Raw genomic sequence first — 27,662 nt, 5'->3', positions numbered from 1 at the left:
AGTAATTCCAATTTTCCATCTCTGTATCATTATATTAAATTCACAACATTTCAAACTATAATTGATATCATGAAATTCAAGCATTATAACATTATGTAAAAATTCTTCAAAAATTAAGCATTACTATAATTCACAAAGTAATTCCATCACAGTAATTTGAACCACACATTTCCAACAATTGTTAGGAAAATAATCGTCAATTCGCCTAGACAAAATCATTTCTGTCTCCCTTTTGTATTTTCCATGTTACTGTCACCAATAGCATTAATGCAACAGCTGTACGAATATAATCCGCTTTATGGTGATCTGCATTTTGGTAATATGAACTGACAAAACAGATATTGACGGATTAAAGGTATACAGTATAACAATGCAAGAGATGCATAAAATGCTGGTTTCAGGTTATCTTAAAACATGCAAAAAAAGATTTTGCTGCTTGTAAAAAACTAGAGCTATCACTAAAGGTGATGAATGTACCCCCCCACCCCCCGCATGCACTGACATAGTACACTGCAATTTGACACACACAAGATTGCATAATTATGTGGACTGTATGTATATTGACTGTATGTATACAGTATAGTAGCAAAAAACAAAGTCCCATAACTATGCAGAATATTTATCTAAAAGAACGTAACATGCACCATGCACAACTAGGGTTGGTACTGATCACTTGTGTGAAGTTTCATTAAATTGTGTGCAAGGAGATTAGGCTCACACAAGACTGCATATGCAGACTGTATGTACATAGTATGTTAACAAGAAACAAAGTCCCATTACTCAGCAATTTCTGTCGTTGAAAGAACCTAACATGCCCCATGCACAACTACTGTTGTTACTGATCACTTGTGTGAAGTTTCATTAAACTGTGTCAAGGGGATGAGGAGAGATGGTGCGCAAAAGATTGTGTCTATGTATATAGTTAAGTAACAAAAAACAAAGTCCCGTAACTCTGCAAAAAAAATTTCTGGAAGAACCTAACATGCCCCATGCACAACTACTGTTGTTACTGATCACTTGTGTGAAGTTTCATTAAATTGTGTCAAGTGGATGAGGAGAGATGGTGCGCACAAGATTGTGTCTATGTATATAGTATAGTAACAAAAAACAAAGTCCCATAACTCTAAAATTTTTGTTTCTGAAAGAACCTAACATGGCCCATGCACAACTACTGTTGTTACTGATCACTTGTGTGAAGTTTCATTAAATTGTGTCAAGTGGATGAGGAGAGATGGTGCGCACAAGATTGTGTCTATGTATATAGTATAGTAACAAAAAACAAAGTCCCATAACTCTGCTATTTTTGTTTCTGAAAGAACCTAACATGCCCCATGCACAACTACTGTTGTTACTGACCACTTGTGTGAAGTTTCATTAAATTACGTCAAGGGGATGAGGAGAGATGGTGCGCACAAGATTGTGTCTAAAGACAGACAGATGGACGGATAGACAGACGGACGGACAGATAGACAGACAACCTGAAACCAGTATACCCCCCCTTACAACTTTGTTGTCGGGGGGTACAAATAGTCAAACTTTGTTCACTCGACTCAGGTAATTTGTACACCACACTCTCTCCATCACTGCAAAATCACTGTAGTATATATTTTGTCTGAAGGCTCGAACTACCGATACCTTGAACCAATTTTGCTAGTCCAGACAAGTTTAAGTGAACATAGTTGGACTGTATGCCTTCCATATTGGCCTATTGGCGGCATGTGAGTATATATTAATGTATGCTACAGGCTTGAACTTTGACCCAGTCAGGTGTCATCTACCGACTACATACATTCATCCAATGAAAACTGACAGTGAAATTGTTTTTCATTATGAGCTGTATAACTTTTTAAGTCTTAAGATCACTGTGTCTTTGGGATATTTGCCGGATATTTTTTCTAAGGTCTTACACTTATCTATTTTTTTAAACAGTTTGCTGGAAGCAGTGGTTAGAAATTTATTAGAAATTGACTGTTACCTCAGTATTACTGACAAATTGTGACTTTTTGGGGAGGGCTGTCGCTAATGTTGTTAAAACTTGTAGCCCGACCCATTTGCACTATATATATGTATACATATGTATTGTTACCATTCATGTTATTGTAACAGTTGCAATAAAATATTATTAAACTAAACTAGAGATGCTCTTGAGAAAAGCGCATGTCTCCCACAACTGCCCCTATGAAAAATGTTAGTTTCTCTAGATGTTTTAGACAAGTGGATCCAATTAGATGGTCTGGACGAGTGGATCCAATCAGTAATTCAAGGGCCATAAATCAAAAGTTCCTGGGCGGATTCGGCTAGTTATCGAACTTGGGTAAGGTCTTATGGCCAAACACATTTTGTTCAAGTTTGGTGAAGATCGGATGAGAAATGTTCAACTTAGAGTGCGGACAAGAGTAAACAGACAGATTTTTTCCGGTAATTCAAGGGCCGTAACTCTAAAATGCCTGGACCGATTTGGCCAGTTATCGATCTTGGCCGAGGTCTCATGGTCAAACACATTTTGTTCAAGTTTGGTGAAGATCGGATGAGAAATGTTCGACTTAGAGTGCGGACAAGAGTAAAAAGGCCGATTTTTCGATAATTCAAGGGCCGTAACTCCAAAATGCCTGGACCGATTTGGCTAGTTATCACAACTTGGCTGAGGTCTCATGGTCAAACACATTTTGTTCAAGTTTGGTGAAGATCGGATGAGAAATGTTTGATTAAGAGTGCGGACATGAGTAAAAAGGCCAAGTTTTCGATAATTCAAGGGCCGTAACTCCAAAATGCCTGGACAGATTTGGCTAGTTATCGAACTTGGCCGAGGTCTCATGGTCAAGCAGATTTTGTTTAAGTTTGGTGAAGATTGGATGAGAAATATTCGAATTAGAGTGCGGACAAGAGCAAAAAGACCGATTTTTGGTAATTCAAGGGCCATAACTCCAAGACGCCTGGACCGATTTGGCTAGTTATCGAACATGGCCGAGGTCTTATGGTCAAACACATTTTGTTTAAGTTTGGTGAAAATCGAATGAGAAATGTTCGACTTAGAGTGCGGCCAAGCTTTGTGACAGACACACACACACACACACACACACACACACACACACACACCCCCAGACACGTGGACTGGAGTAAATCAATATGTCTCCCACACCACTGTGTACTGATATGTCACCCTTTTCTTAGAAAAGGAACAAAAAAAAAAAAATACTGACTAAGTTAAAAATCAACCAAATTTTTATTTAACTGTCAACAAAATCTGTAAAAAGATTCTTTGGAAACATAGGATGCAACCAAACAGAACAGAATAATAGCAGACTCGGTTTTAAGTCTGTTCATAAGAGGTAATGAAATGTGCAACATCTCATGCCCCCTTAGCACTGGCTTAAGGGGAACTCTATTACACATCCACTGACTCCAAAGTCACTGTGGTGAAAGTGCAGAAGGGAGAGGAAGTGTAATTCAATAGCTTGAACATGTAGAAATCAGCAGAAATATGGTTCGAGGATATTGGAAACTTTTAGGTGAAATGTAGTAATTTTACACAGTAAATCACTGATCATTCCATTCATCAGTAATCTAGCTAATGTTTCAAAGTTTGCTTTGTTCCTCTTTTGTAAATCGAGATGTGAATATTCCATGAAAATCAGGTTTTTCAAACTGCAGAAACTGACAGCAATAAAACTGAATCTAAATGGCTCTTTTTTATAATTCATGAGCATACAGTTATTTGTCTTGTTTAGAAACAGTGATCATTTCGGTATATCAATCCTAACTAATGTAATAAACCGGACTTTTTCTGTTTCTAGTATCAGTGACCTTGACCTCACTTACTCCATAACTTTGGTATTAATATAATGCATGCAATATGCAAGGTCTCATTATATTGTCTTCACTATTGCTGGGAGAACAGTGTTCTTTCAATATTTAATAACAGTGACCTTAACCCTCTGATCAATATGCTTGACATTGGCAAAGTTTCCTTGACATAGGCAAAGTTTCCTTGACATAGGCAAAGATTCATTTGACTGACTTAATCATAACTTGTATTAAGGCGTAAAAGAAAAAACTGTTTGTTTCCGGTATCCCGCCCTACCCAAAATTTTTGGCCCGACCCTTAATGTTTTTAAGGCCTTAGAGAATATTTTTTACAAAAAGTTGCAAAACTGCATTTTTTATGCTTAAAACATGGCCAGTGATGTTAGAAAACAACTTACTGATGCTCTAAAGGCATAACCCCTTTATCTGTATTGATTTTTTGACACAAAAATAATTTCCAAAAAGTCTCCCTTAATAAAAAAAAGTCCAAAAAAAAAAAAATTTCCGACCTACCTACCCTAATTTTTTTGAGCATGTTACCGGAAACAAAGAATTTTTTTTTAAGGCCTAATTATTTGACAATGTTTTTCTTTTTTAAGTAACAGTAACCTTCACCCCACTGACCCCATTTGACCTTACTTTTACCTTCCTACAGGCAAAAGTTCATTTAAACCAGAACTGCAGTTAGTGAGTACACAGTATGAGGCTGACACCTCCAACCTGCCCACCCATCAACCTGCCCAACGACATACTGCAATCTACTGAGTAAAATATGTTTTCAGTTGTGTAATGGTATGCATGTGCGACAAATACAGCTGGTATCTGTATTGCAGTGAAAGGATTGATTAGATAATTCTCTGGAGAATAGTTTGTGACATTGATTGCAACAAAAGAGGAAATGCGTACCAATCTAACGCCTTTGGCTGTTGCACTTCAGCAGAACTAGACAGCTTGAAAAAAGACTGTAAAATTGGGAAGACATCTACACTACCCTATCTCATTAGTACTAATCAACACTAATCACACTGATGCAATTTCTCTGTCAAGTTGTCAAATATCTCAAAGCTTACTATGTCTACAGCCATATAGTCAGCTTCGTCTATCTCATTACTATCAACTCAACGGACCACCGTACTACTGTAAGCTTACTATAGCCAAGGTTAAACAGAACACACAAGAATTCTTATATCATTTTTGTCATCAATACTGTCAGTTTAACTAAATAGAAAACTAAATTTAGGTACAAAATGACTTTTGTCTGTTTAGCTAAATGAAGACAAGAATATGTCAATTTTTGTCAGTTTTTAGCCAATTAGGAGACACAGGTATATATCAATGCTGTCATTTTACTATTGTAAGCTTTGTTAAATAGAAGACACAAGAATATGTCACTACTGTAATCACTATTGTCAGCTCAGTTAAAGAGCAGAAGAGAATACATTTGTCATCATTATTGTTGGCTTAGCTAAATAGGAGACAGAAAACTGTCTGCAGATTATAATGTTTCTCAATTTTAACCCTGACCATGTTGTTTCAATGTAATGGAAAAGTAATCTATCTAAATTACATGCAATACTGGACAAAACAATCATCCATCTAATGTTCTTGCATTTTCTTATATTTCTGAATATTTCATTCTTTTATACTTTGATAGATATTTCTTTTATACTTTGATGCATATATATATATATATATATATATATATATATATATATATATATATATATATATATATATATATATATATACTATACAGGCATTAGAGATTGCTCTCTTTCCATCCGCAGGTTTATTTACATATTTCACATACTATGGGTTTTGATTGTTTTTTTTAATAAGAGACCCAAACTGACCCAAGTAGCTCATCTAGACCATTTGACTTGTTTCTGACCAAGTTTTGTGATCATCAAATCATTACAACATTATGTAAAATATTTTTCTGTTTTCACTGTGGTGGCCCTAATTTAAACTTGTAACCATATACGCATCTCCTCTGGATAGTAAAGCTTCCTAATGAAGTATCAGTGGTTGCTGAGAAATATGTACTATATTATTCTACTGTTGAATAATCAAAGGGCAATAATTCAGTATAAAATCATTTGACCGGAACAAGAAGATATGTCCTCTTGATGATGAACCTTCCTATGAGGCATGGCTAAATTCCAACCGGTGGTTGCTGAGAAATACTCTGGACAAGAATTATATAGTTTACTACTGTTGAATAATCAAAAGGCAATAACTGGGTGAAAAATCATCTAGCTACAACATGAAAATAAGATGTACATGCATCTATTCTCGATAGCGAAGCTTCCTATGAAGTTTCACTAAATTCCAACCGGTGGTTGCTGACAAGAATTATACTATAGTATACTACTGTTGAATAATCAAAGGGCCATAACTCAGAAAAGAAGAACTGTCACAGGACACAGTGTGCTTGACTATAACCCATACACATTTAACCTTTAAATATTCGTTTTCTCAGAAACTATATTCCAGGTGATTGCAAAGTATTTGCATAAGACTTTTGCATACAGTCTGCAAAATGTACCACAGTGAAGCAAAGCGTTTGCAAATAAAGACTTAGATAAATTACAGACTGCAAAGGTTTTGCAAACAAATACTTTATTAACTTAGCAGACAGCAAAGCATCTGCAAATAAACACTTAGCTCATTTTGTTAGCAAAGGTATTGCAAATAAACACTTTGTACACAAATGAAAGAGCAAAGCATTTGCAAATAGTTAACATAGATGAATTTGCTTTCCTGGTAGACTCTAGGTACAGGAAGTAATTAACCATTCTGTTTTCTGATTGGTCTATATTCAAATGGCAAATTTTTTGAAAATATTGTGAGGAAATGTTTAAACACCATGCAGTAGAAGTATTTTGGTGATGCAAACTTTTGTGTTAAACAGATCATCATATTCTGATTATATTTTCTGGATATAAACTTTGTTGATTAAAATGAAGTACAAAGTTTTAAGCAATAATTATAATACTTCCAAAAACCCGAGAATTGCAGCATGTGGAAAGGTAATGTTAAACAGTTATAGTTACATAAAACACCCTTTACAGTTCTATGCAATTGTTAAAACTTAAATACATGATTTTAGTTATTATTACTGAATGATCACTGGAATACCTTATTTTTGATAGTTATTTAAACTGCAAATGGTTTTGTGACTGTCACATCTGTTTTTCAGATGAACAAAGTTCTTTTCTTTGAACATGTTGAAACCTCAGAAATTCATTTCTTGCTATTTGTTACTTATTTGCAAATACTTTGCATATTATTTGTTGGACTTAGAGTGCAGACATGCTATGGATGCCGCCCAAACGGATGTTTACATAATACGCCCCGCTCTTTCAGAGATGGGCATATAAAAATAGCAAAATTATTGTAAAACAGCAGAAACCATAACAAGAACAGTCATTTAGGAATTTTAAGTTCTGAATTTGGAATTTATTTTATGTATTTTATGTATTTTCAAATTAGTTTTTTTTCTAAATTATATCCAGTTTACCTGCACAATGTCACATATATACATTGCATCACATCATGACAACAAAGATATCTATGTAGAAAAAATTGTCAAATGGTTCTATGATTTTTCTTGATTTCTTTTATATTTTATTACCATGGAATGTATATCTTTATGATCCTGTAAATATTACATACATCTATACCTTTACTGAAGTATATTTTGCAAAGTATTTTTGATTATTTATAATTCATATTTCTTCACATTTAAAGGCACTCGCTACAGTTTTTCCGGACGGGTCGATATTTACCCCAACACCGTGCCAATTTGGTTTCGATGTAGCTCACTGCAGACTTGGTGCGGTCTTCTGCGTATGCCCGGAAGTGATTATCTGAAGTCGCGTACGGCAAATTATTGTATGTTCCCATGCATTTAATGTACAAAATGTATAATATACTGACTAAAGTTTAGGGTAAGTATCACCATGGTTACAAAATATATACATTTAAAGTACTTTTAGTTCAGACTGCTTCAATCCGACACATACTGGAGCCTGTTATTTATACCAGCGCTCAAACTCTGCACTGAGTCACAGCTCTTTCTAATACCGTACCGTACCCGTACCGTACATTCGTAAACTACAGGTTTTGTTAAAAAATTCTATTATGTGAAACTCGATAAAATAGCAGAAGTACCAACTTAAAATTGACAAAAATATGCAAAAATAGCCCTTGGGTCTGCTGAACAAGTATTCCTTTCTTTACGAAATCATGTTCTTTTGATTTCTCTGAGCATGTTTCAAATAGATATATTGTTTTCCGTTATAAAAATGCTTAGATAATCAAATTTATGCTGATTATTGTACTTTACTGAAAGATATTTTAGGATTACAGAAATTTTGAAAAATGTTTAAAATAGCACCATATCTAGGGGCAAATTAAATTGAAACAAAGCTGGTGACCTAGTATTTTTATTTCATGTTTCAATACATCTTAACATGATCTTTTAATACAAAACATTTCATCAAAATCTATTACTGAGAAAAAAAATACGAAACTGTAGCGAGCGTCCTTAAGTGTAGTTTCATACCAGTGAAAATCAAAAATGATATTTTCACTGTTTGAACAGTGAAACTATCAATTATATTTCACTGATAAATTTCAGTATTTCACTGAAGAGCATAAAATAGAAAAGGGATATAATCACTCCAAATACTTGTCACAGCTGTTGTTGAAATTAACTCTCTTTATGTCTTTCTCAAATATACACCTTGTATAGGAATCATGTTGCTTATCAGTGATGAGGTATATAGGTCACAATAGCCTAAATAGTTTCCCCTATATATTCTATATAAAACTGACCTGTTTCAAAGAGCTACCAAACATAGCTAGACCCATTTCAGAGAACAAATCCTTACCTCATTTTAAAGAGTTATGATAAAACTGATATAAAATGAAGAGAATAGTAGGGGTCATGTATCTTCTAAGAAAGATTTCTCTGGTCACATTTACTTACTGTAAACTGACATCAAAATCACACTGCTGTGACCTGCAAGTACTACTCATACTAAAATGGAGCTTGACTTCACCAAATACAACCTGCTCTCCCATTTTTCCTACCAAAATGTCAACAATACATCCACAGTGAAATTTAAACAAAAACTAGCCTCAATTTAGATCTCTGTTGCCATGCCAAGTGAAAAATTAGTGTTCAAATACCTGGCAGCCATTACGCGACTAGACCAGATGGCTCCCACGCTGGTTCCTTTAGTTTAGTTAGGCCTATAGAAGTTATGTTCAGGTTTAATTTATCATCTTTTTTGTCATTATGACTTATTATTTATGATAGCCCAGTTTAGATTAGACATTAACAAAACTTTCTAGCAATACTTTTGAAACTACAGTTAAAACTTGTATAGTAATTCTCAAGTTATGTAACATGCCCTGTAAGGTCATCACATGATGCCAAAAACCTATTTGAAGTTAGAAAGTATTTGGCCTGGTAGTTTCTGAGAAACTTGCTTACATGCAAAACTTGAACCTGAAATTCTAAGTTAAATAGGGGCATAATTTTGACAAAATAAAAGCTAAATTTATGTTACTTGTACTGGGAGTTCCCCTTATGATGCGAAAGACATGTGTGAAGTTTAAAAGCATCTGACTTTGTAGTTTCTGAGAAACCTGCTTACATGCAAAACTTTAACCTGAACCTTTGTGACGTGGATGCTAAGCTGACAAAAGGGTGGTTACACAATGATAATCATTAATCTATGATATACTTGATAGTTAGCTTTTTCAAATTTTGATATTTTACCATAAAATACAGGTCAAGTCAGATTTACCATTGGTATTTCTACATAATCACGAAGAACTACAGTGCTCATATATAGTTCAATTTGGTTTTAAGAATGCCCACTGGCACCAGACCAGAAAGAAAATATGCTAGTATGAAATTATTTGTATGTTATACTCTACCCCTATATATAATATAGACATTATCATAAATGAGGAACTGCCCAGTTCCAACCTAAACACAGTTTCACAATTTGTACTACTGCCCATTTATCAACTAAATGCAGTTAGACAATAAGTTCTAAGTGTGTTGAAAAAATTGATATTTTATCATGAACATGCACCTGTCACTTTTCACTTGCTATAACAGTTGAGAAATTCTGTATCTGTTATGTTTTCTTTCCTGTTACATTTTTTCCTTACACATTCAACCACTATATATTTTCGTATGTGTGATCATTTTCAGACTTCATAAAAATTCTAACAAGATGGCCATGATGGCCCTAGATTGCTCACCCGAGTTATGCTTTTTGCTTGAACTACTTAGTATTACAAAAAGAGAAAGTGACCATAGCCCCTGGCGGCCATGTTTTTAACGAAACAGAATAATCTGTATAATCTTTGTATAGGGTCACCCATGAAACAGTTCTGTATAATTATTTTAAAAATGGGCCTCCTGTTTCTGGCAAAAAGACTTTTAAAGGTTTCAATACATATACATAGGGGGAAATGACCATGCCCCACGTTGGTCAATTTAACAAATTGAAATAATTTGAATAATATTGGTAGAGGGTCACGAAAGGACCATTTGCGTGAAATTACTTTAAAATTGGGCCAGCAATTATATACAGTTTTCACTGTATACATAAAGGGAAAGTTTTCACTGTATACGTATAGAGAAAGTTTTCACTGTATACATATAGGGAAAGTTTTCACTGTATACATATAGGGAAAAGTGACCACGCCCTCTGCTGGCTATATTTTTTTGATGAATCTGAATAGTTTAAACAATCTTGTTAAAGGCTAACAAAAGGAACATTTGTCTGAAATTATTTTTAAATTGGGCCATAGAAAATTTATACATATAGGGAAAAGTAACCACACCTCCTGGTGTGCATTTTTTTTTATGAATCAAAATAATTTGAACAACCTTGGTAGAGGGTTACATAAAGACCATTTGTGTGAAATTACTTTTATTAATAGAACCAGTGGTTTAGGAGATGTTGTTTGAAGAATTTTCATGTGCAACCAATTAAAATATTTTGAAAGAAGACTACCCAGCGAACATCTAGTCCAAATTTCATCAACTTCCAACAAACAGTTTCAGGGGAAATGTTGTTTGAAGGAAAGAGTGGATAGATGGATGGATAACAGAGAGACAGACAGGCGCCGGCAGGATGCCGAACAGAGAGTGATCACAATAGCTGACCCCGAGCACTTTGTGCTCAGGTGAGCTAATAATCAAAATGAAACAATTAGTTACATAACAATTCCTACCTGACTTCTGAACAAAGTGTATTTGCCTGTAGGAGGTGGATCACTTCTTGCTGCCATGGTTACACAATTCTTCCACAACTTGTCACATTAACTAAAAATATAAACATATAAATCAAAAGAGATGAGGCCCAAGGTGCTCACCAGCCCTGTACCTTTTGACCTTGATTCTGACCCAGTTTGGTGACCAAATCTATATATAAACGTTACAAACCAAAATTCATGGAAATCAACAAAGTGTTTCATAACTAAGTTGTTTAAAGGCTTCTGTACTGTTAGTTCTCTAGCTGCCCCTTAAAGCAGTGAAGCAGAACCATTTTAAATTTGAGAACTCTTAAACCATAAGAAGGAAAAGTTGAACACACAACCAAACATGGAATGTAAATAATTGTAGTTTTATCTAATAAGACTAGTTTCAGGCTATCCATTAAAGATAAATATAAATTTCAGAACAGTCTATCTAAAGATGCTACAGACAAAGTTTCATGAAAACCCACTATGTGATTCGTGCTTAGAAGTTGTTTAAAGACCTGCTTCAGTCCTACCTTTTAACCTTAAATTGTCACTGAAAAAGCATGAAAATCCTGACTATGAACAGTGACGCCTGTTAAAATAGAGTCTATTCTATATAAAATTCTATATAAAATACCTGTGGTTTTGCTACTAAAGTGTGGCGCGTGGCCATTAACTGTTACCTACTGTAACAAGAGCTCGTCAAACATGAAATGCCCCCCTTGGTGCATGCAGTACTTGCACAAGGAACAGAAATTATTTGGTCACTGTGTAAAAAAGTTCTACTGTTCTTGGTCAAAGTGACTTTGACCTTTGACCTATTGAACTCAAAATCAAAAGGGGTCTCCTGCAGGTCACCATAAACCTCCCTAGTAAGTTTCGTGATCCTAGGCCCAAGAAATCTCAAGTTATCATCCGGACACATTTTAACTGTTTCAGGTCACTGTGACCTTGTCCTTTCACCTACCAACCTCAAAATCAGTAGGGGTCATCTGTTGGTCATGATCAACCTCCCTATTAAGTTTTGTTATCCTTAGCCCGATATCTCAAGTTATCATCCAAAAATGGCTTTACTGTTCTGGGTCACTGTGTCCTTGACCTTTGACCTACTGATCTCAAATTCAATAGGGGTCATCTGCTGGTCATGACCAACATCCCTATCAACTTTCATGACCCTAGGCCCAAGCATTCTTGAGTAATCATCCGGAAACTGTTAAATTGTACCTGGTCACTGTGACCTTGACCTTTGACCTACTGAACTCAAAATCATTAGAGGTCATCTGCTGGTCATGACCAACCTCCCTTTCAACTTTTATGATCCTAGGTCCAAGCATTTTTGAGTTATCATCCGGAAACTGTTTAACTGTTCTGGGTCACTGTGACCTTGACCTTTCACCTACTAACCTCAAAATCCATAGGGGACATCTGCTGGTCATGACCAACCATCCAAACAACTTTCATGATCCTAGGCCCAAGCGTTCTTGAGTTATCATCCAGAAACCGCTTCACTGTTCTGGGTCAATGTGACCTTGACCTTTGACCTACTGATCTCAAAATCAAATCTGCTGGTTACAACCATCCATCCTATCAACTTTCATGATCCTAGGCCTAAGCGTTCTTGAGTTACCATCTGGAAACGGATTGGTCTACATACCGACCAACCGACTGACAGACTGACGACCAACAGACATCTGCAAACAATATACCCCATTTCTTTGAAGAGGGGCATAATCATGGGTTGCATACACACAGTAGAATTTGAAAATGTGGAGCAGGACTTTAAGGTGGAATATAATACTTACTGAAATTTGATTTGAGGTTTTAACTTTTTTATTTATATCTATGTTGTATATACATCTATATATTCGGAAAGGTCATCAAAATCTTTATAAATTAAAATAAACATATAGGCCACAAAGGAAGTAAAAATGGTTACAGCTATGAGTTTCCTCCTGTAAGGATGGCGGACAACCAACAATCCTTGAAGTTTAATATTAGCTCATAAAAATTAAGTTCATAAACCTAAAATTACACTGACTGTATGCAGTACACTTACAAAACGAAAATCCAAAACACAGTTAAAATGTTTCTTCTTTTCTAAGAAATACCAACAACTATATGAAAATTAAGCAAATTTCCTAATATTCCATATTGATTTTCCTCCAGATTAAAAGATATCTTTCGTTTTGCTACTGTTAAGAATAACAAATGAGAGTTTTATACACTTCTCAGCTTCTTAGTTCACTTTCTTTAATCTTGCCCTTTTTCGCTACATTTACTTGGCATAAGATTTTGTTCTATAGAGCAGAATCAATGATGTCAATTCCTTTTAAAGTTCACAAGAAGCTTTCTCACTTAATATGAAAATTATCTAAGAAAACATCCCATCAATCTAAATTTGTGTGAGAAGGAGTTCTGGTAATGGAGTTGTTCCCATGCTGATCATGAGACACAGTCAAGCCTCATTAATCAAGCAGTTAATACTGCAGCACTGCTTGAGAAGTGAAATCTCCAGCATTAAAGGAACTGAAAAGGCGGGAGTGAAGCAGCTACCTCTGTGGACACTCTAAAATTTTTTTGGCAATTTTGAATCATTCAAGGGCCAATAACTCTGCAGCCTTTAAGACAATCTGGCTGGTTATCTAACTTGGCTGAAATACTATGCCAAATATATTGTGACCCAGCTTGGTGAACACTAGATAAAAGCTGCTGAAGTTAGAGGGAGAACACCGTTTAATTTACAATTTGGAGTAATTCAAGGGCCATAACTCCAGAGAGACTTAGAGGATCCAGCTGGTTGTCAAACTTGGCTGAGGTATTACTTCCATAAACATGGAGACTTAGGGCTATATTCATAGTCGTAACTCAAACTCACACTTGACTCAAACTTGGGTAAGTATCACTCAAGTGGACCTCGAGTAGACCTTGCGGGATTGTGAGTGGAGCTCGAAAGTCATATTCATAAATTCCACTCAATCTTGACTTTCGGAAGGACAGCTCGAGTAATGGTTTCATTGTACACAATGGATTTAGAGGATTATAACGGTTTATATGACAATAACATCAAAGATATTCAAAAGTGCTAATCATTATTTTTGTTGTTGGAAGTTGTCATCTTAATGCCCGTCTTTATGTTTATCAGTCCGTCCATCCGTCTATTTGTTTTATAATACGTCCTTCCGTCCGCTCCTCCGTCAATCAGCCAGTCTACTCATCTGCATTAATTAGTAGAATTTAATTTATACTTAGAAATATAGAGTTTATTTTTCGTTGAAACTGAAATTTATTTAAACAACTGAATTTTTAAATCTGCCATTAATTGTTGGTGTTTCCCGACTGCCAGCCCGCGTTTTTTTTTAAATTTCAATTCCTTAAAACAAAATTGAGCCACACCATGAGAAAATCAACATAGTGCGTTTGCGACCAGCATGGATCCAGACCAACCTGCGTATCGACGCAGTCTGGTCATGATCCACGCTGTTCGCTAATAGTTTCTCTAATTGCAATAGGCTTTGAAAGCGAACAGCATGGATCTTGACCAGACTGCAAACGCACTATGTTGGTTTTCTCATGGCGCAGCTCATATCTTTTTATAAAATAAATGTTTCCGTTGTCATTTAAACAATGAGATTTAATGAGAAAGGTTCTTCACGACATTTAATTTGACGGATTGATTACATTTTTCAGTATGAATTAACCGATATCTAGGCTTGTGAAATGTAAATATTTGTTACTACGACGTGTGTTTCTGGGAGTGACTGATCAGCCCCGTTAGGCTAGGTTTCGAAGATGTATATTTGTTTTCCTATATCTATTTTAACCGTTTTTTAATTAAACAGTCTTTTAATTTGTGGGGTCTTTTTGCGTTTTCGTCGTCCTCAGCAACATGTATTAAGAGAACATAATATATTTTTCCAAAATACCTTGTACAAATATGAACTTCCGCTTTAAAATGACACTGTTATCTTACCTTCAAATCAATTAAATATTGTAAATTTATCATCTAAACTTTCATTATTAGACCTTGAGAAACACTCAAGGGTCCCCAGGACCTCCCTCAACAGTCACTCACTCTTGGGAGTTGACTCGACTGTCACTCACCTTTATGAATACAAATGGAATCTTTCCTGAGTAAAGACGTGACCGTTAGGCAATTTATTCGAGTGTACTCAATGAGTGGTGTTGGAGTATTGTCTATGAATATAGCCCTTAGTTTGATGAACAATGGATAAGAATTATCTAAGGTAGAGAGGCAACGCTGTAAATTTTAGCAATTTTGAGCAAATCAAGAGAAATAACTCCAGAGTCACTGAGACAATCAAGCAGGTGATCATACTTAGCTTCGACATTATACCCATAAACAAGTGACCAAATGTAACGAACACTGAACAAGACCTGCTCAAGTTAGAGAGCTGATATATCTAATGGATGCTATCTGCCCTCCCAACTGAACATCACGGATGATCAGGTAATACATCCTGTTTCACTGGGCATTTGATAAATCCATGCATTTCAGTAAGTTATTGATCATACAAGAAATATTATCTAAACTCTTTGACCATAAGGCGAAAGTCACTAAAACCAAACTTAAGTACACTGCCTTCAAATGAAAGTTAAAAAAATCTTCAAGAGGATGTCAATCAAAAGTCATCCACTGTTTTTTAATTATGTATCATAGTTTGTTTCCAAAACATTCTATAACTGATCTGAAAACTAAAAATGATGTTATACTTGACCATTACAGTGGTGTCGGATGCAACATGGCATTGTTATCTCAAATGATAAAGCTTTGTGCCAAAGTTTTTCAATAATCAGCCATGCATGACATTAGTTCTAGATGGACATGAGAGTTTCATGAAGATCAAGTCAAAATACGATTTCTAAAGAGTTAATAATCTTTTACTATAACTACAACTAGTGACCTAGTTTCAATACCCATGTGACCCAGTTTTGAAATTGTAATAGATTTCAAGAAGACAAATATTCTGACTTAAGTAAGAAAATAAGGCAAAGATATTTTTTTCTATAACCTTACCAACAGATCAAGTTTGTTTGATCCCAAATAACTCAGTTTCAAACTTGACCTAGATACTGTAGACATTCTGACCAAATTTCAAATAAATCAGGTAAAAAAATCTAGCCCCTAGTTCATTTTTTCTGTAATTTCATCTAGTTACCCAAACTTGTTTTTGATCCCAGATGACCAAGTTCTGTACCCGAGAGGACAAATAATTCTCACCAGGTTTCATGTAGATCAGGCAAAAATGTGATTCACAATGTTTTTCTATGATTCAAAGACCCACTTTTGACCCTATCGTTTCAAATTCAGTCTTTTGACACATTTTCTCTAGCGTAGTAGAAAATGATTTCCAATAGATTTGAATGCCTGATAATTTTGTAATACAAAAATGCATATTACGTAACTACCAAAAGAATATTTGTGTAACACTTGAATTATTCAAAAATTAGAAATATGACAGTTACCTTTTCTATCAGCATCAGTAACTCCAAACACTCAATCACCTCTAATTATTTTGATAGTGTTTGTCTAACTGGGCAATCCCAATATTCTTAATCCATTATAATGGAGCTCGTAGTTTCCACCAACCAATCAATACTGAATGTCTCTCACCGAGGACAGAATGTCATCTATCTACAATTGATATCAATTGTTAATATTCTATCAAAGCTTCCATGATTTCCCATTTTTACCCAATATTTATTCTAGTTGTAGTTTTTGTTTTCAGACTTCAGTTGAAACTAAAGCAATGGTAAAAAATCTATTTCTTTTGATAAAAGCACATGTCTACCCACACATGCAGTTTCATGAATATGTATAGTCACTTATTATTTCTTTTGATAAAAGCACATGTCTACCCTTACCTGCAGTTTCATGAATATGTATCATCACTTCTTACCCACAGTCTAATTACATAAAGTAGAACATCCTTCATTGAAAACCTTCAAGATTGCTCTAATAATTTATGAAATTAAATACACTAAAATCTTCAAAGTTTTTGTCTTTTTTTTATTATATTCAGACAGTATATAAACCTATGTATTTCTGGATTTCTAAACTTATAATATGCATTTCTGGAAACATCTTTTGAATTTCTAAATTTATAATATTATTTATTATGTTATTTCTGACGAAGACATAAAGGTCGAAACTAGTCAAGAATGTGTTGTCTTGGTCATTTTAAATCTTTTTGATAAATTTATAATACACATTTCTGGAAACCTCTTTTGAATTTCTAAACTTATAATATGCATTTCTGGATTTTTTAACTTATAATACAGAACTAATCAAACAAGTGAATGAAGTATTGCCATGCAATACAAAGTCCCCTACTGGAAGGCACCTAATTTTCTCTACTGCAGTATAACATAATGAACTGATATCTGTCAATGATGTATAAACAATATTGTACTACATATACAATATGTTATAACAACACACTTGGATTAAAATGTGCATAAATAAAAACCCACAGTTGTTTTCATATTGAATTTTTTTGGCTGATTATAAAAATGTTATCATGTAAGTTATTTATAGTAACAACAAAGGGAAATTAATCTTTAAAAAAAAAAAAAAAAAAAAAAAAATTATATAATATAAGTCCACAAAAAACTCTTTACCAGGTAGAGATAGGTCAAAATACACCTAAAAATTGGATGTAACATGCATGCTGTACCACAGAAAAGTGGTCTCGATTTTTCTCTACCGCCAGTAATAAAAAAGTTACAATAAAATCTATTTATAGTAAAACAAAGGGACGTAATTCTAAAAACAAGGGTGCCTCATGGTGGTGAACATTTGGTCCAAGTTACATCAAAATCCCTCCATGCATGAAGAAGAAATGTTCCGTACAAAGTCATTCTTGAATTTGACCTTTGACCTCTAAATATGACCTTGACCTTAGACCTAGGGACCTGGTTCTTGCGTATGACATGTTGTCTCATCCAGGGGAATATTTGTGCCAGCTGATATCTAAATCCTGCTTTGCATGACAAAGTTATAGACCGGACAGGAAAAAAATCCTCTTGACCTTTGATCTCAAAGTGTGACCTTGACCTTTAAGCTAGGGTACTGGGTGTTGCGCATGACACGTCATCTCATCATGGAGAACATTTATGCCCAAGTAATATTGTAATCCCTTGATGGATGACAGAGTTCTGGATCGGACAGGGAAAAAACCTTATTGACCTTTGACCTCCAATTGTGACCTTGACCTTTGAGCTAAGGGTCTGGACTTTGCGCATGACATGTTGTCTCATCATGGGGAACATTTGTGCCAAGTAATATTAAAATCCCTTCATGGATGGCAGAGTTATGGACAGGACAAGAAAAAAACTCTGTTGACCTTTGACCCCCAATTGTGACCTTGACCTTTGAGCTAGGGGTCCGGGATTTGCGCATGACACGTCGTCTCATCATGGGGAGCACTTGTGCTAAGTGATATTAAAATCCCTTAATGAGTGTCAGAGTTATGGACCGGACACGAAACAGACCCTGTTCATGCTATGTTAACATTTGACTGCTAAGTGTGACCTTGACCTTTGAGCTAGGGGTCTGAAAGTTGTGCATGACACATCGTCTTATTATGAGGTACATTTGTGCCAAGTAATATTAAAATCCCTTCATGGATGGGAGAGTTATGGACCGGACAGGAAAAAAGCCTTGTTGACCTTTGACCTCCAATTGTGACCTTGACCTTTGAGCTAAGGGTCTGAAAGTTGTGCATGACACATCATCTCATCATGGGGAACATCTGTGCCAAGTAATACTAAAATCCCTTCAAGGATGAGAGAGTTGTGGACCGGACAGGAAAAAAGCCCTGTTGACCTTTGACCTCAAATTGTGACCTTGACCTTTGAGCTAGGGGTCCGGGTTTTGCGCATGACACGTCGTCTCATCATGGGGAACATTTGTGCCATTTGTGCCTTCATGGATGACAGAGTTATGGACCGGACACGAAATTGCGGACGGACGGACAGACAGACGGAATGACGGAAAAGTGCATTCCTATAGTCCCCGAAACTGGTTTTCAACCAGTAGGGGACTAATAAATTAGGACAATGTCAATGAGATATAGAAAACTGAATACTAACCATGTTCTTCAAACAGCTAGGGATAACCCCATAACCACTCAAGCAGGAAACAGTTTTGACTTTTATGACAGAGATTCAGCCTGGTATCTTACATCTTGTACTGAAACTACTGAAAAACTACATTTTGGTACCTGTCAGTTATGTATATACATTATTATGTTAGATATACAACTATGCTGAAAAGCAAAATTTTGAGGTTTGAATATTTGCATGTGTAAAAATCAACAACAGTTACTGTTAGATTTTATAAAAATCTATTAATATAACAAAAAATCTTTTTAACAACATTTCAGTTATTAGATATTGGTAAGAAAATAGAGACAAATGCAAAGAAATTCTTACTGAAGAGAAGTAATTCTGAAAGAAATACACAAACATTTTTTTACTGGGTCCATTTGATGCATTAACTTATTTGAAAATTCATGCATACAGAATTGAGAGAAATCACTTATAGATGTGACTTTGACTTAAGAGCTACAAGTCTGCATGAGTCTTGAACACAGTACCTTACCTTGTTATTGGAAGCATTTGTGCCAGTAATGTTGAAATTGCTGGAAGGATGGATGGAGGAGTTAGACAGTGGACACATAACAGACCATGTTCAACTTCAACCACCAGGTGCGACCTTGACCTTGTGATCTTGACCTTTAAACTAGGGGTCTGGTGTTGTCCATGACAAATTGTCTCATCATGGGGGAGATTTGTAAAAATTCATATTAAAATCCCTTGATGGATGGCAGAGTAAATGAGCAAACACAAAAACAGGCCAATTAACCCTTGGCCTCAGTGTGACCTTGACCTGACCAATTGGGACTAGGTGTTGCACATGACACATTTAATCTGTCATGCTAGATTTTGTGCAAAGTAACTTTACATTCTTTCTGTGCATTGCAAAGTTACTGACTACATTAAACAGTTGACCTCCAAGAGTATGTAACCTTGACCATCGAGTACGGGTCTATAGGTCTTGTGCTAGACACACTGTCTTGTTATGGGGAGCATTTTTGCCTGATAATATCAAAATCTATTTATAAATGAAAGACCTGTGGAGATAAGGAGAAAAAAAAACAGGTCCTGTAAACCTTTGACCTCTAAGTGTGACTTTGACCTTTGACCTAAGAATTGGAGATTTCATACAACACATCATCTTATTCTACAGAACACATGTGCTGTGTCAATAAAATCATGTAATGGATGGTCAAGTTATGGTACAGACTTCTGAGCTAGTGATCTGAGAGCTGCACATGCCATGTTGTCTTGTTCCGGGGTCAACACTTATTTTGTGGCAAGTAATATTAAAATCCTTGGCTGAATGGCAGAGGTATGAACCAAACATGAAAATGTGGTCTGGCTGATTTTAATACTGGTGGACAGAAAGAAAAACACAACAAGAGGGCCAAGATGGCCCTAGGTCGCTCACCTGAGAAACACATCATAACAGTGTAAACATGTTTCCCAGATGACCCATATTTGAACTTGGCCTAGATTTCATCAAGGCAATCATTCTGACTAAATTTTATAAATATCCAGTGTAAACTGCAGCCCCTATTGCATAAACAAGGTTTTTCTTTAATTGACCAGGTGACCTAGTTTTTGACCTGAGATGACCCATATTCAAACTCAACCTTGATTTCATCCAAACAAATACTCTGATCATATGTCATGAAGATCCAGTGTAAAATGCAGCCCCTACTGCACACACAAGGTTTTTTTTTTATTTGACCTAGTGACCTAGTTTTTTAACCAAGATGACCCACATTCAAACTTGACCTAGATTTCATCAAGGTAATCACTCTGACCAAAATTCATGGGGATCAATTGAAAAATACAGCCTCTATGGCATACACAAGGTTTTTCTTTGATTTGACCTAGTGACCTAATTTCTGACCCCTGATGACCCATTTTCGAACTCGGCCTAGATTTTATCAAGGTAATCATTCTGACCAAAATTCATGAAGATCAATTGAAAAATAAAGCCTCTATCGCATACACAAGATTTTTCTTTGATTTGACCTAGTGACCTAGTTTTTGATCCCAGATGACCCATTTTCAAACTTGGCCTAGATTTCATGAAGGTTTTCATTCTGACCAAAATTCATGAAGATCAGTTGAAAAATACAGCCTCTATCGCATACACAAGGCTTTTTCTTTGATTTGACCTAGTGATCTAGTTTCTGACCCCAGATGACCCATTTTCAAACTTGGCCTAGACTTTATCAAGGTTATCATTCTGACAAAATTTCATAAGATCAGTCGAAAAATACAGCCTCTATCGCATACACAAGCTAAATGTTGACAGACGACAGACAGACGCCGGACATTGAGCGATCACAAAAACTCACCGAAGCATTGCTCAGGTGAGCTAAAAATACAGCCTCTATCGCATATACAAGCTTTTCCTTTGATTTGACCTAGTGACCTACTTTTTCACCCCAGATGACCCATATTCGAACTTGACCTAGATTTCATCAAGGCAATCATTCTGACCAAAAGTCATGAAGATTAATTGAAAAATACAGCCTCTATCGCATACACAAGGTTTTTCTTTGATTTGACCTAGTGACCTAGTTTTTGACCCCAGATGACCTGTTTTCCAACTCGGCCTAGATTTCATCAAGGTTATCATTCTGACATAATTTCATGAATATCGATTGAAAAATTACGCCTCTATCGCATACACAAGATTTTTCTTTGATTTGACCTAGTGACCTGGTTTTTGACCCCAGACGACCCATTTTCGAACTCGGCCTAGATTTCATCAAGGTTATCACTCTGACCAAAATTCATGAACCTCAATTGAAAAAAAACAGCCTCCATCGCATACACAAGGTTTTTCTTTGATTTGACCTAGTGACCTACTTTCTGACCCCTGATGACCCATTTTCGAACTCAGCCTAGATTTTATCAAGGTAATCATTCTGACCAAAATTCATGAAGATCAATTGAAAAATACAGCCTCTTTCGCATACACAAGATTTTTCTTTGATTTGACCTAGTGACCTACTTTTTGACCCCAATGACCCATTTTTGAACTCAGCCTAGATTTCATCAAGGTTATCATTCTGACCAAATTTCATGAAGATCAGTTGAAAAATACAGCCTCTATCGCATACACAAGGTTTTTCTTTGATTTGACCTAGTGACCTAGTTTTTGACCCCAGATGACCCGTTTTCCAACTCGGCCTAGATTTTATCAAGGTTATCATTCTGACAAAATTTCATGAATATCAATTGAAAAATAACGCCTCTATCGCATACACAAGATTTTTCTTTGATTTGACCTAGTGACCTAGTTTTTGACCCCAGACGACCCATTTTCGAACTCGGCCTAGATTTCATCAAGGTAATCACTCTGACCAAAATTCATGAACCTCAATTGAAAAAAAACAGCCTCTATTGCATGCACAAGGTTTTTCTTTGATTTGACCTAGTGACCTAATTTCTGACCCCTGATGACCCATTTTCGAACTCGGCCTAGATTTTATCAAAGTAATCATTCTGACCAAAATTCATGAAGATCAATTGAAAAATAAAGCCTCTATCGCATACACAAGATTTTTCTTTGATTTGACCTAGTGACCTAGTTTTTGATCCCAGATGACCCATTTTCGAACTCAGCCTAGATTTTATCAAGGTTATCATTCTGACCAAATTTCATGAAGATCAGTTGAAAAATACAGCCTCTATCGCATACACAAGCTAAAGGTTGACAGACGACATACAGACAGACGGCAAACAGACGACGGATGCCGGACATCGAGTGATCAGAAAAACTCACCTGAGCATTGCTAATGAAGCCAGCCTTAAGACCAGTAGAGGACTAAAAGAAATCTGAACTAGTCAAGCAAGATCTGTGAAATCAGGTTGATAAGAAGAATACTCTCTGTTGCTGCAGACATGTCAAATAATGTGCACACTGGTATAAAAATGCATGAGCTGGAATCAACATTTTTTTTTAATGTAACCATGTAACAATACTACAGAAATAGCATGTATGCTGATGTGAAGTATTATCTGTATTGAGTTCCAGTATGTTGCCAGGCATCCAAGACAATATTGGTAATGCAAGTCTCCATGTGTTGCAACCTGTAACTCCTCATTACTGATTCTACTGGCTTAAAGGACAGGTAAATTATTATCATTGGTGTATAAATCACAGACACTTGGGGTCTGGAACCCGCAACCCTTCCAGCCCAAACTACTACGCACCTGTGTATATTTTTATCATCATCATCGTATATCTAGACCCAAACTATAATCACACAAGCAATGTTAAACTTATTTGAACTAATTTGAAAATATATATAATCTCTCACTAGCTTAAAAATACACAAAATATAAATGTTTGCCAGAAATATCTCGCACACTCACCTTGAAAAATCATCTCATGTTTACTATTTTAACAACTTTCCCCAAGAATTTTGGTGTTCTTTCATACAATACATATTTTTCTTCAAGATGATGTTCATGATAATACTTCATCTTCACTGCTGTCAACAAAATACACAGAAATATTACAACTGTGAAAAAATTTGCTCCATTTACAAAAACTTTCAACTGCGTAAGCTGTGACTTCCGGCTTAGTACTATAAATAAACATCGCGTAATGAATATGGGAACCAGCTGGTTCCAATATTCACTGTGTGAAAAATATTTACAATACGAAGCCGGCAGCCATAGCTGACGTAGTCGAAAGATTTTGTAAATGGAGCAATTTTCTGACAAGTGAAGAATTCTTCGCGTATTCTGTTGACAACACTGAAAATTCAGTACTATCGTGAATATCATCTTGCAGAAAAATATGTATTGTATTTCATTTATACTGGTGTTGTTAACTCACTTAGATAATTATGATGATATCCGAAAGTCTGCTTTGACCCCGATTCCAATATGGTATTCAAGGCAGTGTTACCATTTTTGCTGGTTAATAGTGTAGAAAACTGCAAGAGGAATGTAACACAGTACTGTGAAATCACTAACATTTATGGGGGACTAAATTTTGCAGATTTCACTGTAACATCAATCCAAAACAATGTAATCGTAAGGAACTAGTGAAACTCCCACTCATTCATGTTCAAATCTTGGCATCCGCCAATTCATATAACTAGGAAATATCTGTTGCAAACAAAACAACAAAATTCCATGCCCATGAAATTTCATGATTTCACAGTATTCGTCAAAAAAAAGGACTCAATATAGGACATCATTCTGCTGATTCAGTTAAACTTTGTATGAGCAGACTGTAGCCCCTTATGATGTTTTTATTCAGATGCTATTCAAGATATGTATCAACTACCTTCTCCATAGGTCAATGACTTTTAAAATGGCCATATCCCTATACCGTAGATACCCATGTATAATGCACACCCGCGTATAATGCGCACCCCCGATTTTGGCCCAAAATCCTGGGAAAAAAAACATTTTTGGTCAATTTTGAGGTGGATGAAAAACGAAAGTAGAGTTTACATCGACACAGGTAATAAATTTTATTTCCGCGGCGGAGTGCAGCATGGGTCTCGCGGTACTATCGATTTTTGTTTTCTCGAAAATAAAACCAGTAAAATATTGTTTTATTTGTTGTTTTACCTTTTCAGTTAACTATTTTGAATAAATATTTTAACAGCAGCTGATTCAATATTTCAGAATGGTATCTTTCAAAATGACATGAGCTTCTCAATTCAAACCAATAACAAAAGGTGTGATAATCTTTTTGTCACAATTAAATAGCCAGTGATTACCGGCAATTAACATGTCACCTCGTGTCAATTATGTTGTTCACAGTGATCTCGGTTAAAGATAATTCTCGATCTTTAATATTATCATAATTTTTGTGATTTATTAACATTTCTTTCATCAAAATACTTTTAAATTTATATGAAATTAATTTTGTTTGAAAGAAAAATAAACCATTCGATCTTTTACGGAACGTAACAGCAATCTTAGATTTTAGCGGTGACAGTAAGCGCGGGGAGTAGTTTCCCTTTACCAAAATGGCGAACATCGGTAACAAACTTGTTTTGAAGTTGGAAAATTGTCTATATCTGTGTATTATGCGCACCCACGATTCAGGGGTGGTCCCGGGGCTCAAAAAAACTGCGCATTATACATGGGTATCTACGGTAGTTTTTGCAAGTATTGACTTCTCTAGAAGTTTTCCTTACAAAGTTGTGCATTTTAAAACTCCTGTGGTAAAAACCTTTTTTTCAACAAGAGCTTGTAGAACACGAAATGCCCTCCTTGATGCATTCAGTAAATGTACAAGGAACAGAAACTATTTGGTCATTGTGCACTGGGCATTTGAAACACTGACCTCAAATCAATAATTATGGGTCATTTACCTGTCATAAGTGACCTTCGTATCAAATGTGATATCAGACCAAAGCATTCTCTAGTTATTTGGCAAAAAAAGCTCTACTGTTCTGGGTCACTGTGACCTTGACCTTTGACCCACTGATCTCAAAATCAATAGGGGTCATCTGCTGGTCATGATCAACCTCAATCTCCCTATTGAGCTTAGTGATCCTAGGCCCAAGCATTCTTAAGTTACTGTCCAGAAAACAGTTTAACTGTTCCGGGTCACTGTGACCTTGACCTTTGATCTACTGATCTCAAAATCAATAGGGGTCATCTGCTGCTCATGACCAACCTCCCTATCAACTTTCATGATCAACTTTCATGATCCTAAGCCCAAGTGTTCTTGAGATCATTCGGAAACCGACTGGTCTATGGACTGACTGACCAACAGACAGACCAACCAACCGACATCAGAAAAACAATATACCTCTCCTTATTTGAAGGGAGGCATAATAAATAGCCATGGTGTATCCACAGTTTTAGTGATCAATAGCCAGCATTAATTTAGACATTTCTTTATAAACCAGGTCAGTATCGGATCAAGTTCACAAGATTTGTTTGGAGGTTTTGTCCGATTAGTTTCATCACTTCCTTTGTAGCAGTAACAAAATCCACTTTAATGATATTCTATAGAAAATCCCACGCCTCATATTATCTTATTAAGTGCTTTACAGGGAATTTCTCTTGATTTTACAGAAAATGAATTACCATATGGTTCAAAATAGTTCATATGTTTTCTTCATTTGTTTTGTTTTGGATCACCTGACTTATTTATCAATAGCCTACTTTAAAAATTAACAAATCTGTCTTATGCTTACCCTTCTTAACCTTTAACCTGCTGGCGGCAAATGATTCTGCCTTTGCAACCAGTGTAGACCAAGATGAGCCTGCATATCCATCTTGATCTGCACTGTTCGCTATTTAGTCAGTAAATTTCCAGTGAACACCCCTTCAAACAATAAAAGGTACTGCCCAAATTGAATGACAGACCAGTCCATTTTAGAAATTTTGCAGGGTAAAGGTTAAACATTGATTAGCTAAAGAGTGTAACTCCAAGCCTATATTCATCAATGTTATAAAGAAACAACACAAGGATGCAGCTTCTACAAACTATAACACTAATACAAGTATGCATAAAAAGTCTTATTAAGATTATTTTCACTTTTTATGTAAAAAAAAAAAACAATATTATAAATCTATCTAAAACAGGTGAACTCCAGAGCACGGTCCATTTTGTTCCCAGGAGCAAGATTTTAACAAACTTGGTAGAAGACGACTACACAATACCACATGCCAAATATCTAAGCTCCAAGTCTTACAGTTTTATAGAAATACTTTATAAATTTGTTCTTACATAATACTATGTTAAACAAGTGAACCCCAGAGCAGGGCCAAATTTGATCCAAGGGGCCTGATTCTGAATTAGATGCGTGTCCATAGCCGGGCAAAGGCCACAGGTGCCCACACTTTTTGTCACTTCACATGGTTTCATGACACCAGGTGAAATATTTTTAAGATATAAGCAACAAAATTTTTAAGCATGCTATGTGTATTTTTTTCACTTAGTCAAGGACCATAACTCAGGTCTGGCTGAGTGAAATCCTAAACAGAACACCAGGTTCACAACTTCATATGCTATAGAATTTAAGACTCTGGGTCAAATACATCTTAAGATAAATGGGAAACAATTTTTTATCCCCTTGTTACCTACATGTTTTTTTTTATCTGTTAATGACTGTAACTCTGGTCTTGTCGAGTGAAATCAAAAAAAAAAAAAACAAAACACCTCAGGTGCACAAATTTACTTGCTGAATAACATTCCTACTTTGATTTCATGACTCTAGATGAAGCACTTTTAAGATATATGCAACACAAACTTAAGCACTTCATGTATATTATTCACTATGTCAAGGATCACTAACAGAACACCAGGTGCACAACACGTGTTTATGTGCATTCAGGTTTAACGTCTTTTTCAGTCATATACACGACGTTGTCTACTTGTAGCAGTGAGCACAATGCCCAACTTTATAGTGCTGCCTCACTGGAATATCACACCATAGACATGTGGGATGATACCCCACCCAGTCACATTATAATGACACTAGACAGAC

At 35.7% G+C, this 27,662-nt stretch overlaps 1 protein-coding gene across 9 annotated transcripts in view; it reads right to left on the bottom strand.

Annotated features, from left to right (window-relative positions):
• Positions 1 to 23,740, bottom strand: part of LOC123531494 (putative sodium-coupled neutral amino acid transporter 11) — a 76,187-nt gene extending 52,447 nt beyond the window's left edge. Inside the window, exons 1-4 of one of the 9 annotated variants that reach the window (XM_053518541.1) lie at positions 23,566 to 23,740; positions 19,195 to 19,311; positions 16,567 to 16,735; positions 11,074 to 11,164 (exon numbers count right to left, since the gene is read on the bottom strand). In XM_053518541.1, coding sequence (XP_053374516.1) covers positions 11,074 to 11,130 — 57 coding nt within the window. In that variant the 5' untranslated portion in view covers positions 11,131 to 11,164; positions 16,567 to 16,735; positions 19,195 to 19,311; positions 23,566 to 23,740. Of the gene's footprint in view, positions 1 to 124; positions 259 to 11,073; positions 11,165 to 16,566; positions 16,736 to 19,194; positions 19,312 to 23,565 lie in introns of those variants that run through there. The other 8 variants (XM_053518542.1, XM_053518539.1, XM_045312513.2 and 5 more) reach the window with 8 other exon arrangements.
• Between the last annotated feature and the right edge of the window lie 3,922 nt (positions 23,741 to 27,662).

Source organism: Mercenaria mercenaria, chromosome 11 (genome assembly GCF_021730395.1).
Source record: "Mercenaria mercenaria strain notata chromosome 11, MADL_Memer_1, whole genome shotgun sequence".
Classification (NCBI taxonomy): domain Eukaryota; kingdom Metazoa; phylum Mollusca; class Bivalvia; order Venerida; family Veneridae; genus Mercenaria; species Mercenaria mercenaria.
This window is presented reverse-complemented; position numbering and strand designations above follow the sequence as displayed.